The 16,186-nt window shown below is 37.9% G+C and overlaps 1 protein-coding gene across 6 annotated transcripts in view; it reads left to right on the forward strand.

Annotated features, from left to right (window-relative positions):
• Nucleotides 1–16,186, forward strand: part of Klp31E (kinesin-like protein 31E) — a 433,444-nt gene that overhangs the window by 387,246 nt on the left and 30,012 nt on the right. For 3 of the 6 annotated variants that reach the window (XR_012967722.1, XR_012967724.1, XM_076211681.1), the window contains 5 exons: nucleotides 557–718; nucleotides 914–943; nucleotides 2,322–2,476; nucleotides 4,570–4,905; nucleotides 12,919–13,068. Coding sequence is in view for 1 of the 6 variants with exons in the window: in XM_076211681.1 (XP_076067796.1) it covers nucleotides 557–718; nucleotides 914–943; nucleotides 2,322–2,476; nucleotides 4,570–4,905; nucleotides 12,919–13,068 (833 nt within the window). In the remaining 5 variants the exon portion in view is untranslated. The remainder of the gene's footprint in view (nucleotides 1–556; nucleotides 719–913; nucleotides 944–2,321; nucleotides 2,477–4,569; nucleotides 4,906–12,918; nucleotides 13,069–16,186) is intronic. The other 3 variants (XR_012967725.1, XR_012967726.1, XR_012967723.1) reach the window with 3 other exon arrangements.

A 16,186-nucleotide genomic window follows, 5' to 3' on the forward strand; every position in this document is an offset into this window, starting at 1 on the left:
CCAGATCGGCCTACAAGTCACTTACTGTGTAGTCTGGATTTGGTGAGAGTGGGGCAGTGTAGGATGAGGTGTTTTCTGTTTTATGTGTGGTGATTACATCTGTGCACCTGGGACAGTACGAGTCAGGCCAGATCTATTCCAATGGTACTGTTTCATTGCTGGATGATGGCCTAAAAGCAATACTATCACACAGAGGCAACTGAGCATTTCATCCACTAACTAGGAAACAACACCATATTTCTTGAGTGATCTATGAGCTTATGGGGTAACAGATTGATTGAGTGATATGCTTCCCCCCCCCTTTTTTTTTTTTTTTTCAACCATTCTTCATATGCTCCTTTTGCTTCTTTTCTCTACACTCTAGGTAATTATGGTAATATGTGAAACTTGTTAATTCTAGTCTCAAGCCCCCCCCTGTTGCATCAAAATAATTGGCAGCAATCGCTGGCTGAATCCATAGATGATCAGTGTATTCTACTGCATCAAAACTTTTTACAATACTTTTTCCTTAGTATTCAGTGGTTATATCTAATGTAAGTCTTGTATTAATCTTTAGGAGGGTACAGAGCTACTGGATGCAGATACAATTACCACGGGCATTAGTCTAGAAGAGTCTCGTTACCTCATCAACAAATTGGTTAGTATGACAATCAACCAAGCCACAGTAGCTGCTCAGCGACAAGCTGCCATCGGTGAACTGGAGGGCAAAATGAAGCAGGTAAGCTGTGTTGTCATTTGCCTGACTGGATGAAACCGAGTAAACGAGTTAACCAATTATGGGTCCCTAAGGGCCATACCTCCAGGTGGAGGCGAGGAACATTGTGTGAAATCTATGCCATAAGTTGAAGATGGGTCTTTGGTTTTCTTGAAGTGATATTGTCTCAATCTTGCCTCTTCCTTTCCTCCAAAAAAGAACTGTGGCAGCAGACCCAGTGGTGAAAAGGTAAAATCTTATTGTAGTGATGCCTCTTCAGCTAAATGAAGTTTTTAGACATTCATGAGAAGGAAGTTTCCAAAGGGACGTTACTCTCCTAGATAGCTGAACAAATCTTATTCCCATCACTTTTAAGCCTAATCCTATAACATTAAATGTTTAGGATTGGACAGATTAGTCTGAGGCATCACCTTGTCAAAGGAGTAAATCAATTAGTCTAAATCATGGGGCCAAATAGTGTGGTAGTACATTTTTGGATTATCTTTAGAGAAAGGAAACAAGTGTTATTGGTATTTTGTAAGATTGAGTAGAAGAATATATTAACCCTTCGCACCAGGATTGATTGAGAATATATTGGTGTTGGAAATAATGAAATTAGCAGGCAAGTACTAACAGTAATTAAGGAGTAATGTAGGCTACATCAATTAAGAGTTGATAAACAAGGGAGTAGGAGCACTATCATAGTCATGTTAACCCAAATTTTACAGAGTTTCAGCCCAAGTATTTTCTTTTGTGATGTGAAGATGGTAGGTACTTGATTGTTACTGGCATGTTTTTGCAGATCATGAGTTGAAATGTCACTGAAAAGACAGAAATGTATGGCTAGGAAGCCTTAGCTAACCCATTCTTCAGCCTTTAATGAAGAGTGGGATTTAAGGTAATTCTAGCTAGAGGGGTGGTTTGGTCAAATATGTATAGTTGGTGCTGTAAAGTTGCCATGATTTGAAAAGGGTTCCTTTAATTTTGCTGAATGATAATGAATGATAAAACTGTTTCCCATCCCAAATATGTTTAATGAGTTTCAGGGTTGTGATTTATTCCAAAGGTATAATATCAGTAATGTTATGTAGAGAATATGTACAGGAAGAATAATGTGATGCTATTTGTTGATGAATAATGATACTTGGAATAGTGCTATTTCATAGTGACATTGTCTTTATAGAAAATAGAAAAGAAGGAGTGCTACCATCTTTGACCTGAAATTGTTGTCTAAGCATCATTTGACTAACCAGTAGCAGCATTTGTCTGTAGAGGAAGTCTAGAAATGGAGTAGTACTGCCATCTTTGATTTGAAAATGTCTAAACATTATTTGACTAAGTACTTGAATTGAAATATTTGTATGTAGATATTCTAGACTCCAACCATGAGTTTCCCCTTCCCAAATGCATACATTGACACATTCTTCTTTCTTATCCTTTATGTCAAACTATGGTACTCTAATTTTTTCCAATTTTTCATGTTTATATATACCTTTCCTTTTTTTATGTCTCATGCTCCATTACTTGCTCTGCACAAAAACACATTGTTCATTCTTAATCTTAGAATTTTGACATGAGCATTTGTTTTTCTTATGTAAAACATAATTTCAATTGTCTTTGAAAACAGATGGAGCAGACAACTAGTGTACAGGAACAGCTTTTAGCTCATGTATTAGGAGACAAGGATATGGAAGTGTACAGCCTCATGTCTTCTCTGGTGGCTGGTGAGGACAACACTCCAGCGTCTACAGAGTCTTCTCGCTCCAATTCGCCAGTAGATGGGTAAGTTTGGCTGTGCTAGGAAGTTTTTATTTTGTAGCTGGTTAAATTGTCAAATTATAGTTGGATAACCAAAATGCAAGGTTTATTTTCTTATGGAATGTAGTCCAAGTTCCAGAATCTGTAGAAAAAGTTAAAACCAAAAATAAGTAGTAATTGGTGATTTAGGTAATTTCAGTAGCTTGATTTTGCTCTGGATTGCTATTTTACAATTGATTATTGATCAACCATTTAGCTTCTTCGTATATAAAATTTCCTTTGATTGCGCAGTAGTATCTCTTTAGATTGGTGCTTGATGATTTGAGCAGTCTGTACACACTATAAAGGTTCTGTCTTGCAAAAGTGCTACACTTGTTTCATTGTTTTCAGCAGTGGTTTGTGGCATTGGAATATGAGGTGCTGTGAACATGTATGACAATATCAACATGCACAACCTTTCCCATACATTCCAGGGAGCTACAGATACTGTATCTCTCAAACACAGCATGGAGAATGTTGTGCAAGTTTATGTGTTGCATATGTTTGTAGCACCCCCTATTTCAACATTGTGAGCTGCCACCGGTTATTTTAATGAGCAGATATAGATGCAGTATACGAATGTTTAATGAGTGTGAAATAACTAGTAGACTAATATTGTGATAGGAGATAGTTATGATACTGCTTATTTTTGTGTTTTACTTCTTGAATTTTACATCCCCATATTATGTTATTTTGGCCCTGCAAAAAATGGCATTTGTTCCATAGGAAAAGTTTGATATGAACGCATTCAGAAATGGAACATTTTTCTTCCCAGTGCTTTGATAGGCATTTCATATACTCCTTTGCACAATTGAGCTGCTTGCAACTGCTCCTCCCCCTTATAAAACTAAACATTGTGCTCATTTCACTGCTTTCAAACAGCGAAAACTTAATATAGAAATTTGGCAAGCCTTCAGGGCTTCGTGTGGAGTCAGGTAGGCTTGCCAGGAATGATTGCAATGTGATTATTTTGGTGGTGGATCAATTACCTCTATGTCCTGTTTCCCCCCAACACCTACCCTCATTTATTCGTTTATTTTCTTTGGTTCAGCATCAAAACTTGCAAGAGCTTTTTGAAATATTTAGAGAGCCTTTTAGATGAAAATGCCTGCCTATTAGTTGCATTTCTAGCACTTTTGCATATTCTAGATGTGCTAGTAAGTGATTTGTATGCAAAGATTAGCTCTGCAGTATCCTGATGATGGCTTAGTTTGAGGTGGTTCTTCAATAGATTCTCCTGAAATGGTATGAAACCTGTGCATGAGTCAGCATGGTTGGCTGAGTTGCAATTATGTGACTAAGCCCGTTCACTGGAGTGGTGAGAGAAGGCACATGACTGCTTTCATTCAATGCACTTGAGTGTTCATCAATTGTGCACTCAATTGTTTTGCAATGTGCTCTCATATTTAGAATAAACTTTGACTAGTTTAGAATAAATTGCACTCAAGTTGGAACCAGTCTGGGTGGAGGAGCTATATGTAATGTCAAAAAAGGAATTCAGTAGAGCTGTATAGATATTAGACAGATGCATGATAAGTAATATGCCTTTTTCTCTGTTCCTCTCTCCCAAATCTCCACATCCTTTAAATCCTTTTTGCTCCTCTGTCTGCAAATGGGAATCCTCTGCAATGCAACATGACTACACTGCACAACATAATCTCTACTCTACATTCAAACTGCTCTTGCCTTGCATGTCAACTTTGTGATTCTTTGTGAATCTTCCTAATGCGTCCTGGTCTGAATCATGTTTTCTTCCGTTATCTTTCTCCTCATATTTGTGTTATTTTGTAAACCTTGATCAATGTTTTCCTTGGTTAAAATATCCTTGCTCCTCGTTATCTTTCGTTACCTTCCGTCCTTGCTTTGCCTCTGCTTTTGTTTTGTTTTTGTTTCCCATTCATTTTGTGTACAAAACCCAAAACCCAACAACCTCACCTGGCCACTCCAACCCATCCTGGACCAATCCCTGAGCCTTCTGTTCCTTGTTTTATCCATCCTTTCTTCCTTTTCTTTCCTGTTACCTTTGGCCCCTCTGTCCTCCCCCTCCCCCTCCCCCTCCCCCTTCCCTTCCAAAACAGCCTGATGGAGTCCTCATCCACTTCGCTCGTCTTCTCCACTGATTCACTCAAAAGGCGAGACAAGGCACGAAGAAAGACCGCCACGACGGAAGACATGCTCTTCACGAACGGAGGAGGGACCGGCGGAGATGGCAACTGTAACACCACCACAAGTGCAGTGGGCATCATGGAGGCGGCTCAAGATATAAAGGATATTAAAGTCATGGTACCATGTATGGGAGTTCCTGAGTCAAGGATGACCAGCAGTATGGAGGGTTTGACCAGTGAAGATAACCTCCTCATGCCTCCGCCATCAAGAGGTGTTCCAAGGGTGCCCTCTGCCCCGAACCCACTCAAGTAAGTTTCCAGAAGGTTCAGAGACGTGGTGAAGGATGAGATGAACGCATGAGGCAGTTATGATATAACATAAATTAATTTGATGACTCTTCACTCTCCTTTTCTCTTCTGCACATTATGATCTCTGTTTATGATAGTTTTTGGTTCATCCTCATTTGTGAGTTCATAAATTATCTTTGTCACAATATCCTTTCTACCATAGGTATGACTTTTTTTAACCTTGTACCGTTTTTAACTGTTCTTTTGACACTTTTTCTTCTTCCTCTTCTTTCTCTTCTTTTTCATCTTATTCCTCTTCTTCCTCCTCTTCTTCTTCTCAATCTTCTTCCTTTACTCCCAGTTCTTCCCAACTTCTTCGCCTTCCCTTACTCCCCCATCTTCCCGTACTCCCCTATCTTCCCTTACTCCCCTCCTTCCCTAACTCTCCCATCTTCTCTTCCTCCCCCATTTTCCCTTCCTCCCCCATTTTCTCTTCCCTTTCTTCCTTTCTGTCATTTCTGTTTCCTTTGTTTTTGGCTTCATCACTTTTTTCTTGTTCTTCACCTTTTCTTTTCGTCATACAAAGATGTAGTATTTTGTCATGATGTCACAATGTACTAACCAAAATTTTAAAAATTCATAGCTAAATTTGCATGTGTTGTGTGGTGGTCAAATTTCTGTGATTGTACACATGGTGATTGTTTAAGAGTGATGGTGGTGGCAGGAAACCTACCGTACTTTGTTATGCTTATGGAGGCGAAACTTTAATGGTATTGCACGTGTGTGGAAGAGGCACATCAGTCAAGAGATACATATATAAGTAATGTATGTTAAAGACAGATTGAACATTTTTAGAAGCTCTGCCATGGGATTTGAACCCTGACCCATGCATCCATAATCACGAGGTCAAGATGCGTCTTGACCTCGTGATTATGGATGCACGGGTCAGGGTTCGAATCCCATGGCAGAGCTTATAAAAATGTTCATATATAAGTAAGTTTGAAGACTTAGGTGTGGGATGTCTAGTTTTAGGCTGTCACAGTGATCCAACATGAGTGGTCCATTTTCATCATCGTCTTGTGTTTACTTAGTAGGTATTAGATATTTTATGAGATGAGTTGTTCAGCGATGTTCATTTTGGAATGGTATCAATCAGGCTCTGATACAAGATCACTGAAAAGCTTTGACACATTTCTTCAGTATCAGATGATAGTGTGCCAGGCTATTTTATGTGGTATTATGTGGATGTGCTGTGTCTTGTGACACTGCTTCTGACCCAGGGCAGTGGACAAGATGCAGGGATGACCCGTCATCCAGGAGGTGCCAAGATAAGAGGGAGGGAAGAGGGTGGAGGGGAGTGGAGTGTGATAGGGATGGAATGGGTGGGAGTGGTTTTTATCCTTTTTTTTTTTTTTTTTTTTTTTTTTTTTTTCTACCTTTCTTGTAAGGGGGAAAAAAGCCTTTGGTATATGTATGTATCAGATATTAGGGTTCATGAAACTTAGTGTACCCCAGATATGGTGACCATTGAATGCTTGATTAAAACTCGTGTTAGTTATTTGTGGGAATAGAGGAAACTTGTACATTATGATTTGCAGTTGTCATGGATAATTGAATTTTGGATAAATTTTATACTGAGTAATAGGTGGTCATCTGCATGTAAATTACTTGAGCTCTTTTTCATGTACCTGAGATTGTTGATTTATTTCTTATAGATGGTGAAAGATTGATGTAATTCAGCTTTTACAGGGCATAAAGGTTCTTTGTATTAAGCATAAACAATAGACAAGAATGTGGGTGATGGTTTTGCTGAAAATGGTCGTGTTTGGTAAGATAGACTGTACAGAAATATTTAGGTTATTACAGAAGATGTGGTAATGATTGAAAACTAGTACAGAGAGGTTAATACTTTGCGTTCAAATAAAATGAAATTGAATTCATGATGAAAAAAAAGTTTTGCTGCAGTAGAATGCTTACAGAAATCTGAATACAAGTGGCATTTTTGTTCCTGTCGTTTGCTTGGTGTAAAAAGGACTAAGAAAGAGTGTTTGTTTGTGGTGGTCCTGTGAGGTGGTAATTAGATATTATCATCTCTCTACTACCCATCTTCAGATCCAGTCAACACACTCATATGTAATGCAGTCCCCTGACATTGTCACTAGGCCTAACCCAAAACTTCTCATAGACCATTTCCTCCACCTTTTCAGATAAGGAAAATTGATAACTGGTAAATAATTTCCCTCCTACTGCAGCAAGCCAGTAACATAGAAACAGTCCCAAACCAGTACAATACAGACAGTGGTGTCTCCCTCTCTCTCTCTCTCTCTCTCTCTCTCTCTCTCTCTCTCTCTATATATATATATATATATATATATATATATATATATATATATATATATATATATATATATATATATATATATATCCATCCAAAAAGGGTCTATCAGGGTTCTGAGGATTTATGTCAGCCACTGTAAGGTTGTGAGTTTCCAATCAGTAAAATTCAAGTGAAAAATAATATTGTTGTATTTGAGGTGAAATGTACGAGAAGTATGGTAGGGGTTATTAGGCTAGATAGAGTGAGAAGGAGAGCAGTGGTGGAAAAGGAGTCGGGAGATGGGGTCAATGAAAGAGTATTGGGATGTTTTAGACACATGGAAAGAATGAGTGAAGAAAGATTAGTAAAAAGTGTGGAAGGCAGAAGTGGATAGAGTGAACATGGGAGGGTGACCAAGGATGAGATGGATGGATGGGGTAAAAGGGGCATTGGGAAAGAGGGGGATGTCTGTTGAGGAAGGAAATGAGAAGACAGAAGATAGGGGTGAGTGGAGAATGGTTGTGTAAGGAAGATGTTGTGATGCATGGAAGAGAGTGGGTGGAGGATGGGTGGGGGGTGAGGGAGTATGTGTGAATGATATTTTGATGCAGCCTGAAGGGATTTCTCCCCATCTTCTCTTATTTTGCGGATGGGGACGGAGGGAGGGGGTCGCTGGTTAAATGAAGCAGCCTTGCTGTGGATGTGCTGTGTCTTGCTGCATTGTTTCTGACCCAGGGCAGTGGGCAAGATGCAGGGATGACCTATCATCCAGGAGGAGCCAAGAAAAGAGGGAGGGAGGGGTTGTGAATGGTAGTGGAGTATGCAGGGATGAAATGGGTGGGAGTGGATTTATCCCTTTGACTTTGGCTACCTCCCTTGTAAGGGGGGAAAAGCCCCTTGGTATATGGTATGGTATTATTATGATGATTATTTTTGTTGTTATTGTTATTATGACATTTAGTTTTTTAAATTTATAAATTTGATTATTAATTGTTGTTTGGTTTAGAATGGGGAAGCAAAAATTTTTGCTCTAGATTATTACAGAGTACCACTTCCCTTGTATAGGGGAGAAGTCCTTTTGATGTGTGTATAAAAAAAAAAAAAAAAAAAAAAATGAAGGTTATGTGTATGCTCAATGGAATGATTCTTAGGTGCTCATAGATGATTATAGGAAGAAGAGTGAAGGTAGTGTAGATATAAAGAAAACCTACACACCTGATTCCTGCAGAATGAAGGGCATGCTAGCACTATTTTTGTTATCCTGGACTGAGCTGATGCGGACAATAGGGGAGATATTAGGCTTAGTCTTGAGAAAGTGCCATTCCTTTGGGACTGCATTTCTAGGTGGAGATAAGGGTGTTGATGGGCTTTGAAGACAGCATATAAAGGTTAGATATGTATAGTTGGAATAGTATTGAAAATAGGACTTTTATTGAAGACTAAATAGGAAATTGTTCAGTATTAAAATGAATTGGAAAGCTGTCATTTACAAAAGTGAGGCCATAGAGATAGACAATGGAAATTGCTTAATGTTTTAGTAAGAAATTACTCTCATTGACCTGTACTCGAAGTGGAAAATCTGTTAATGGGTGATATCTTTGAGTTATTTTTCCTCTTTAGTTATTCTATCTGCTATTAGCCTTTGTGATTTTTTTTTCTTTTTTTTTCCATTTTTGTGTACAGGTCCTCATGTATAAGGTGTCAAGTGTAGCAATCATTTTAGAATGTCTTTGAAAAAAAATTTATAAGGTGTAATTCAAAGCTGAATATATTTTCAGGTATGTTCTTTATTATCTATGTGAACTTGGAAACATTGGAATAAACATAGGAAATGTTAAGATATAAATACTGAACTTGGAAAAGAAAGGACTTTAAGAAGTATGAGGATGTTTATTTTTACAGTATATTAAGAAAAATGTGTATATACTGCTTTTTCAGGTAGACAAAATTTAAGGAAATAAATAGGTTTCAAATAAATTTCTGTACATATCTGATGTTGGGTTGGTCAGATGAATTGACAAAATTCATGAAGACCTTGACACAGAAAAATGTAATTTTAAGCTTATCGTGGTTTTGTCTTATGTCAAAGTATTTTCCTTTCCTAATAGGTAATACCCTGATGCATCTTCAGAAATCAGCTACTCGTTTACTGTGCTATATATTATCTCTTGACTTAGTTTGCGCCATTATTAACCTTTTTGCCTCCCCCAAGGTACTAGTGTCCATTTCTTTATCTCTAAGTAATTTGTCTTTGAACCATGGGATTGAAAAGTGGGTTTTGGGACTAAGCATGCTTGCCTATGGTATCATTTACAGTAGATAGATTATATCAAATTTTAAATCTCCTTGTACAACAGGGCTCACTTTTCCACAGCTTTACTTGACTTTAAATTTAGTTGTAAGTCGTTTGTAGATTTGAGTTCTTTGGTGTACAGTTAATTCTATATTAATGATATTGATTTGCTATGCTCACCATCCAGTATACTTTTGATTACAGATATATATTTATATATATATTATTAAGGCATAGATGTATTTTGAAATTACAAAATAATTACCTTTTTGTACTAATGCATTTTTTCTTGTTCATCTTCCTTTTAATGTTGAGCTTATTACTCCTAAGTTCAGTTTTGTAACTGTTGCTCTGGTGGTGTTCATTTGTTTAACATACGCAGACGTCAGTGTTTGTCAGTACTTTATTATGTTTGAACAGGTACTTGTCATGAATAACAGCTTCTGCCCTCGTTAGGAAAATACTATCATGCTTAAGAAAAAAGTCATTCAGTCTATCAAGCATTTATGGTATTAGTTGCTTTGTGTATGTCTGTGAATGTTGACAGCTTTGTTTTTATGAGAATATGGTATGTTTATATTTGTGTGTGTGTCTTTGTATTGTCTCTTATACTTTGGGTCTCATAATTTTTTGTGTACATTTGGTCATTATTTACATTTCTTATATTGAACTCATTGCATGAATACGTTTACAGACGTGCCCCATATGAAGTTTTGATTACGTGAGTTTTATGCAGTCAGTATGTTGGGACTTTTTACATATCTTAGTTGCACAGCATTATTTTATGATTGGAGGTTAGTCTCCATTGCATGAGGGATGGAGAGGGGGTTTATGATTAAGTGAAGGTGGAGGTAAATTGTGGATTGAAGGAAGCAAATAAATGCCTTGAGGAGTTAAAAATTGTCATAAGAAACATGCATCTGGAGATTATATGAAGTGGTGAGGAGACTTGGAATTTAAGAGAAGTAGAGAGGAAAAGTTTAAATGTTTTTGAGATGAAATTTCATAGAAATATGGTAGTGGTTACAAGGTTGGATAAAATAAGAAACAAGGAGAGGAGTAGGTGTGGATAAGGAGATGGCAGATAGGGCTGATGAAAGAGTATAAGGATGGCTTGGACACATGGGAAGTACGAGTGAAGAAAGATTAGTAAAAGAGGTGTGGAAGGTAGAGGTGGAGGGAGTGAAGTTGAGGGGACAACTGAGGATTAGATGGATGGATGGGGTGAAATGGGCTTTGGGGAAGAGGGGAATGTCTGGTGAGCAAGAAAGGGAGGAGGCAGGAGATATGGGTGAGTGGAGAATGGCTGTGTATAGATGATATTGTGATGCAAAGATGAGAGGGACCGGGGGATGTGGGGTAATAGGGAATGGCTGTGTGCAAATGGCATTTTTACGCAGCCTGAAGGGATTTCTCCCCATCTCTTTTTCTGCATGAGGGGACGGAGAGGAGGGTCACTGATTAAGTGAAGTGGCCTTGCTGTGAATGTACTGTGTCTTCCTGCATTGCTTCTGACCCAGGGCAGTGGGCAGGATACATGGATGACCCATCATCCACAAGGAGCTAAGATGAGAGGAAGGAAAGGGTGGTGGAAGGGAGTGGGTTCTTGCCTTTTGACTTGGCTACCTCCCATATAAGAGGGAAAAAGCCTTTGGTATATATATATATATATATAGATAGATATTAATCTTTAACATTCTATTTTGATAAACTATCAAGTACCTAGAAATCTGTAATATTCTTTCTTGACTGTGATGGTCGGGTTATCTCAATATTGTAGTCAAGCACTGTACCTGAATGCTCTTTTTCATGTGTGTGTTAACCTAATTGAAGTCAGGAAAAGGGTAGTGCTTATAGAACTTCTATTTTTCTTTCAATGATGGCAAGTCTATTGTTTCTTATCTGAACTTTTATGGTTTATCTGCAAAGCTGAGAGCCAATTTGGTTCCTGCTCTCTACATTCTTTCAGCCCAGTTTATATCCCTTACTTTTGTATGGAGACCATATTGCTGCTGCAAATTCCAATGTAGGGTGGGTTTATTTATATATTTATTTTTATTTTATCTTCCCCCCCCCCCCTTATCTCACCCATGGGAAGCTCACTGGTTGAGCGGGTTAGGGTGTCATTACTTGCGGTGAAGGTCGAGGGGATGGCGGTTCGAATCCTGCCACCGGCGAAGTTGAACCAAGGACATGGTTCATTAAATCACACGCTACAAAGTCCTCTGTAAGGGGCAGAGTCCTAGCCTTCTGATGGGAGGTTTTTGTGATGTTAAACCACATCACATCTCACCCATGTAATGGAAAATATCTTTTATGTTCATCGGTCAATCAATCCATTGCTCAAAGGTTTCTTACAGGAATCCTGTAGCTCTCGAGTAACTGCCAACAGCCCATTGTTATGCAGGCCATGGAAGAGATGTGATCGAACATCAATTACAGTGTATGGGAGCCAATTTACCATAATTGGCATTTAACTAGAATATCTGTAGAAATTTTTTAAGACCAATTAACCACCCTGCCAATTAACTTTGTATAGATACATGTACATGTGTGTGTGTGAGATTCACCATGGTCTTGGATCACATGTTGGACTAGTAAATGACAGCTATTGCCCTTCTGGATGAGAGCTGAACTTATGTATGCCTGATCTTTGGGTAATGCAACCTTACACACATACACACCAAACTCCCTGCCCAGAAGAGTTGGAGTGACAGCTCGCATTGCAATGATGCTGAAATTATTTCAGCCCTGGGCAGGAATCAAACTCAGACTGCTGGAGTAGTGGTCACAACCAAACCCACTCTAATGTCAAGCCATGTGCACATGCGTGTATGTGTGTATATATATATGTATATATATAATATATATATAAATATATATAATACGTACACACACCTAATTGTGTATGATATAGGGATGTATATGTGCATGCATGCATTCATGTATTTGTGTGCTCATTGAAATCTAAACCAAGATGCTTGTAAGAATGAGTTGACATAGGGGGATGTATCATAAAAAACATATTAAATTACAAAGTTGGGATAGTATGATTTTACTTGTGTTTAATATTTTGATTACTTTAAATGAACAAACTTTTGCTAGTTTACATTTATTTTTTTTCCTTTTCATTTGAATGGTATGGTAGGTATTGTTAATCACAATATTGAGTATTGATTATCTGTTGCACTTAAGCTTGTACAGTGATTACCAGAGCTTCCTCTAAAATGGATAAAGAGGAACTGAACTATTCAGAGGTCAGCAGTTCAAAACTGAACTTAGGAAGAAAAATGCAAATTTAGGCTTTTAATCCTGCAGTCTCCAGAGTAATCACATAGTTATTTTATTTTGTTTTGTTATTTCATCTCTTCTACTACTAACTTGGGCCTAACAATTGGCGGGCTGGGATTGGCTTGGTTTGCAGAAGTCTGACATACAATCGACCGGAAAGAGCCTCGCCCATTCTCGGTCGCCGGTCTGTTGAACGTCAGGACTCGACTTCGCCCAGATTGGGGCGAAAGTCCTTACCCTCTCTTAGTACATCCAATCTCAATTTTACAAGACAAAGTTCTGTGTGAGTAAAGGACCAAGTTGCTCATTTGTTTATGGGTGCAGCACTTGTTGCAGAAAAGATTTTATTTATTCTAGAAATGGTCATCTTTTCCTCGTGAAGGAAGTGACTATTTTCTTTAATGTAAATATTCATCTTTACTTCCTGCCTTATTTTTCTAAGAATTTGAAACAAACACACGCTTTGTACAGAATATCTGCTTATGATTTATTGTGGACTTTCTGGAAATACACTAAGATAATTAATACTCTTTTAACAAATGGAAGTTGGTTTACAAAATGCATCACAGTCTGGATAGGAATATGTTGTCAACATTGGATGACCGGCTTTACCTTTGTGTTAACCTGACCTTGTAGACCCTAGACTCAGCAAATGAACCTGAATAGTGTAGCTTAATCTGCACTTTTTGAAGAACCTTTTGTAGTTGGTCCACTCTTTCTAACCCTGTTATACCAATCCCTTTTGTATATATAATGAATCTTTGTGAATAGTAACTTGAAAGTTGTTTGATATAAAAACAAATTCAGAAGAAAAAGATAATGACATTTGAATTGATTTGTAAAAACTACTTTTTTGTAGTCGCAGAATCAGGCTTACCCATCCCAAGCTTTATAATAGCATGTTAAGTCAAACTCTTTTTATTTCTTTTTCTTTTTCTCCCTTAATTGTGCCCTTTTATTGTTTAGTATTGCAAGTTGGACTTTATTTGAAGTCTCGCCTTTCTGTGAGGTGATTTTGAAGGCCCTTTCATGCCAGTGTGCCCTACACTTTTTTCTTTATTTTTACTTGAAATGGACTTATTATGCACATTATTGAATGTCATATCAAACCATTAGAGGCTAGTATAAGACTGCAGAAATCTGTATTCTATAAATTGTTTTTGTAAATCTCTGCATGCATGCATATGTATTTTATCTAACAGTTTCATTAGTAGGGCCTACTATTAAGAGGTTTAAAAATATGCAAGCATTATACTGTCTTTTACAGACTCCTTAATTTTCGATTTTTGTGGTTGTAAGGTTGATTGATATCTCATCCATGGTTCCGCATTGTCATTGTTATAAACTTTCCAAGAGTAATGCTTTCCACATCTCCAAGCCTCTCGTCTTTCACTTTGAATCTCTACGGAAATTCTTGACTTGTTTTTCTCCTTGCCCAACACTTTCATATCTATAACTTTGTTTGTCATGTGACCAATGACAGGTACAGTGAGACCTCTCATTAACGGATGTTAATTAGCTGTGTTTGGGGTGTTTTCGCTGTGTTTTCGGTGTTTTGGAGTGGTTTTTGGGTGGCATAGTGATTGCACGCACTAAACAACAGCACCGAAAACACAGCGAAAACACCGCAAAAACAGCTAATTAATGTCCGTTAATGAGAGGTCTCATTGTACCTGCAAGTGATAGTCTTGAAAGATAAATATTATTATAATTTTTATTTATTTTTCTTTTATTTATCTTAATTTTTTTCTGCATCCAACCTAGTTATGGACCAAAAGGTCTCCTGTTGGTATGCTCCTTCTTTGTAATCCTTTGTAATCCTTTGTAAGAGAATCATCTCTCTAGTGCTCATCTTCAAAAAAACGTCAACTCCTGCATCTCCATCTGTAGATGCAATCTCAAGGAGCTGAGTTGGTCTACAAATCAGGTTTAAGATCTCTGTCAATTGTAACTGCACCTCCCCCACTTTTTTTACACTAAGAGAGCTGACGACCAATAACTGCTCCCTCCCTTCTACTACTACGGTGATGTAAAAACTGTACCTCAATGATCCAACAAACCACAGGCCAAAGTTTCCTCTCGTAGAGGTCTATGGAAGGGCCTGAGGAGTCCAGTGTGGCCACTAATTGGCTTTTTTCCCAAGATCTTGGGATTTTTGCCATAATCTTGGAATCTTGGATATAAATTGTAAAAAATGAACAAATCTTGGATTTTTTTGCCAAGATTTGTTCATTTTTTACAATTTATATCCAAGATTCCAAGATGATGGCAAAAATCCCAAGATCTTGGGAAAAAAGCCAAGGAGTAGCCACACTGCTGAGGACCATTTCTATCCAGTGTGGGGTTTTAGGTTTCCATTCTTTAAAACAAAAAACAACAACTATTATTCTCTTGTCACCCATGCACTTGTGAACATCCATATATAGCTTATGTTTTAACAAGATGTGTAAATCTTGCTCATCTCATGCTGCTCAATGTTTCTGGCATTGCAAGATCTATCATGTATCTTATATTTATTCCTACTGTTCACAATCTTGAAATCTACACAGTTCCACTCAGTTCTATCCCTGTTTGTTGTGTGTGTGTCTATTTACCTAGTTGTAATATACGGGAGGGGAGCTATGCTCGTGGTGACCCGTCTTTGTATCTCTCCGCATCAAGTTTTGTCTTAAAATCTTGTATAGTGTTTGCACATATTGTTTTGTTGTCTAATTTGTTCCATGTATTAATCGCTCTGTGTGGGAAACTGTTCCTTTTTAATTTTTTTCTATAGCTATCTTTTTTCAGTTTTTTTCCGTGTCCTCTCGTTTTACCATTGTCCCACACTAACAGGTCGTTCCTGTCTAAAACTTCCATTCCTTTCATTATTCTGTAGATAGTCAGCAAATCTCCTCTTTCTCTTCTTTGTTCCAGTGTTGGTAGGTTCAGTTTGGATAGTCTTTGCTCATATGTCAGTTCGGCGAGAGTCGGTGCTAGTTTGGTTGTCGCTCTTTGTAATCTTGTATTTACCTAGTTGTATTTACCTAGTTGTATTTTGCGGGAAGGGGAGCTATGCTCGTGTTGTCCCGCCTTTGTATCTTGCAGTGTCTAGTTTGTTTTTAAACTCATGAATGGTTTTTGCGCATACTATTTCATTGTCCAGTTTGTTCCAAGTGTCCAAAACTCTATGAGGAAAACTGTTTTTCTTCAGTTCTCTTCTATAGCTATGTTTTTTTATTTTCTTTCCATGTCCTCTTGTGTTTCTTTTGTCCCAGTTAAGTAAGTTCTCACTATCGAGTACCTCTGTGCCTTTCATGATTCTGTAGATGGTCAATAGGTCACCTCTCTCTCTTCTTTGCTCCAGTGTCGGTAACTCCAGTTTAGCCAATCTCTCTTTGTATGATAGGTTTGCAAGTGCAGGT

This window comes from Oratosquilla oratoria, chromosome 29 (assembly GCF_046742065.1).
Source record: "Oratosquilla oratoria isolate Oo_2021 chromosome 29, ASM4674206v1, whole genome shotgun sequence".
Taxonomy (NCBI): Eukaryota; Metazoa; Arthropoda; class Malacostraca; order Stomatopoda; family Squillidae; genus Oratosquilla; species Oratosquilla oratoria.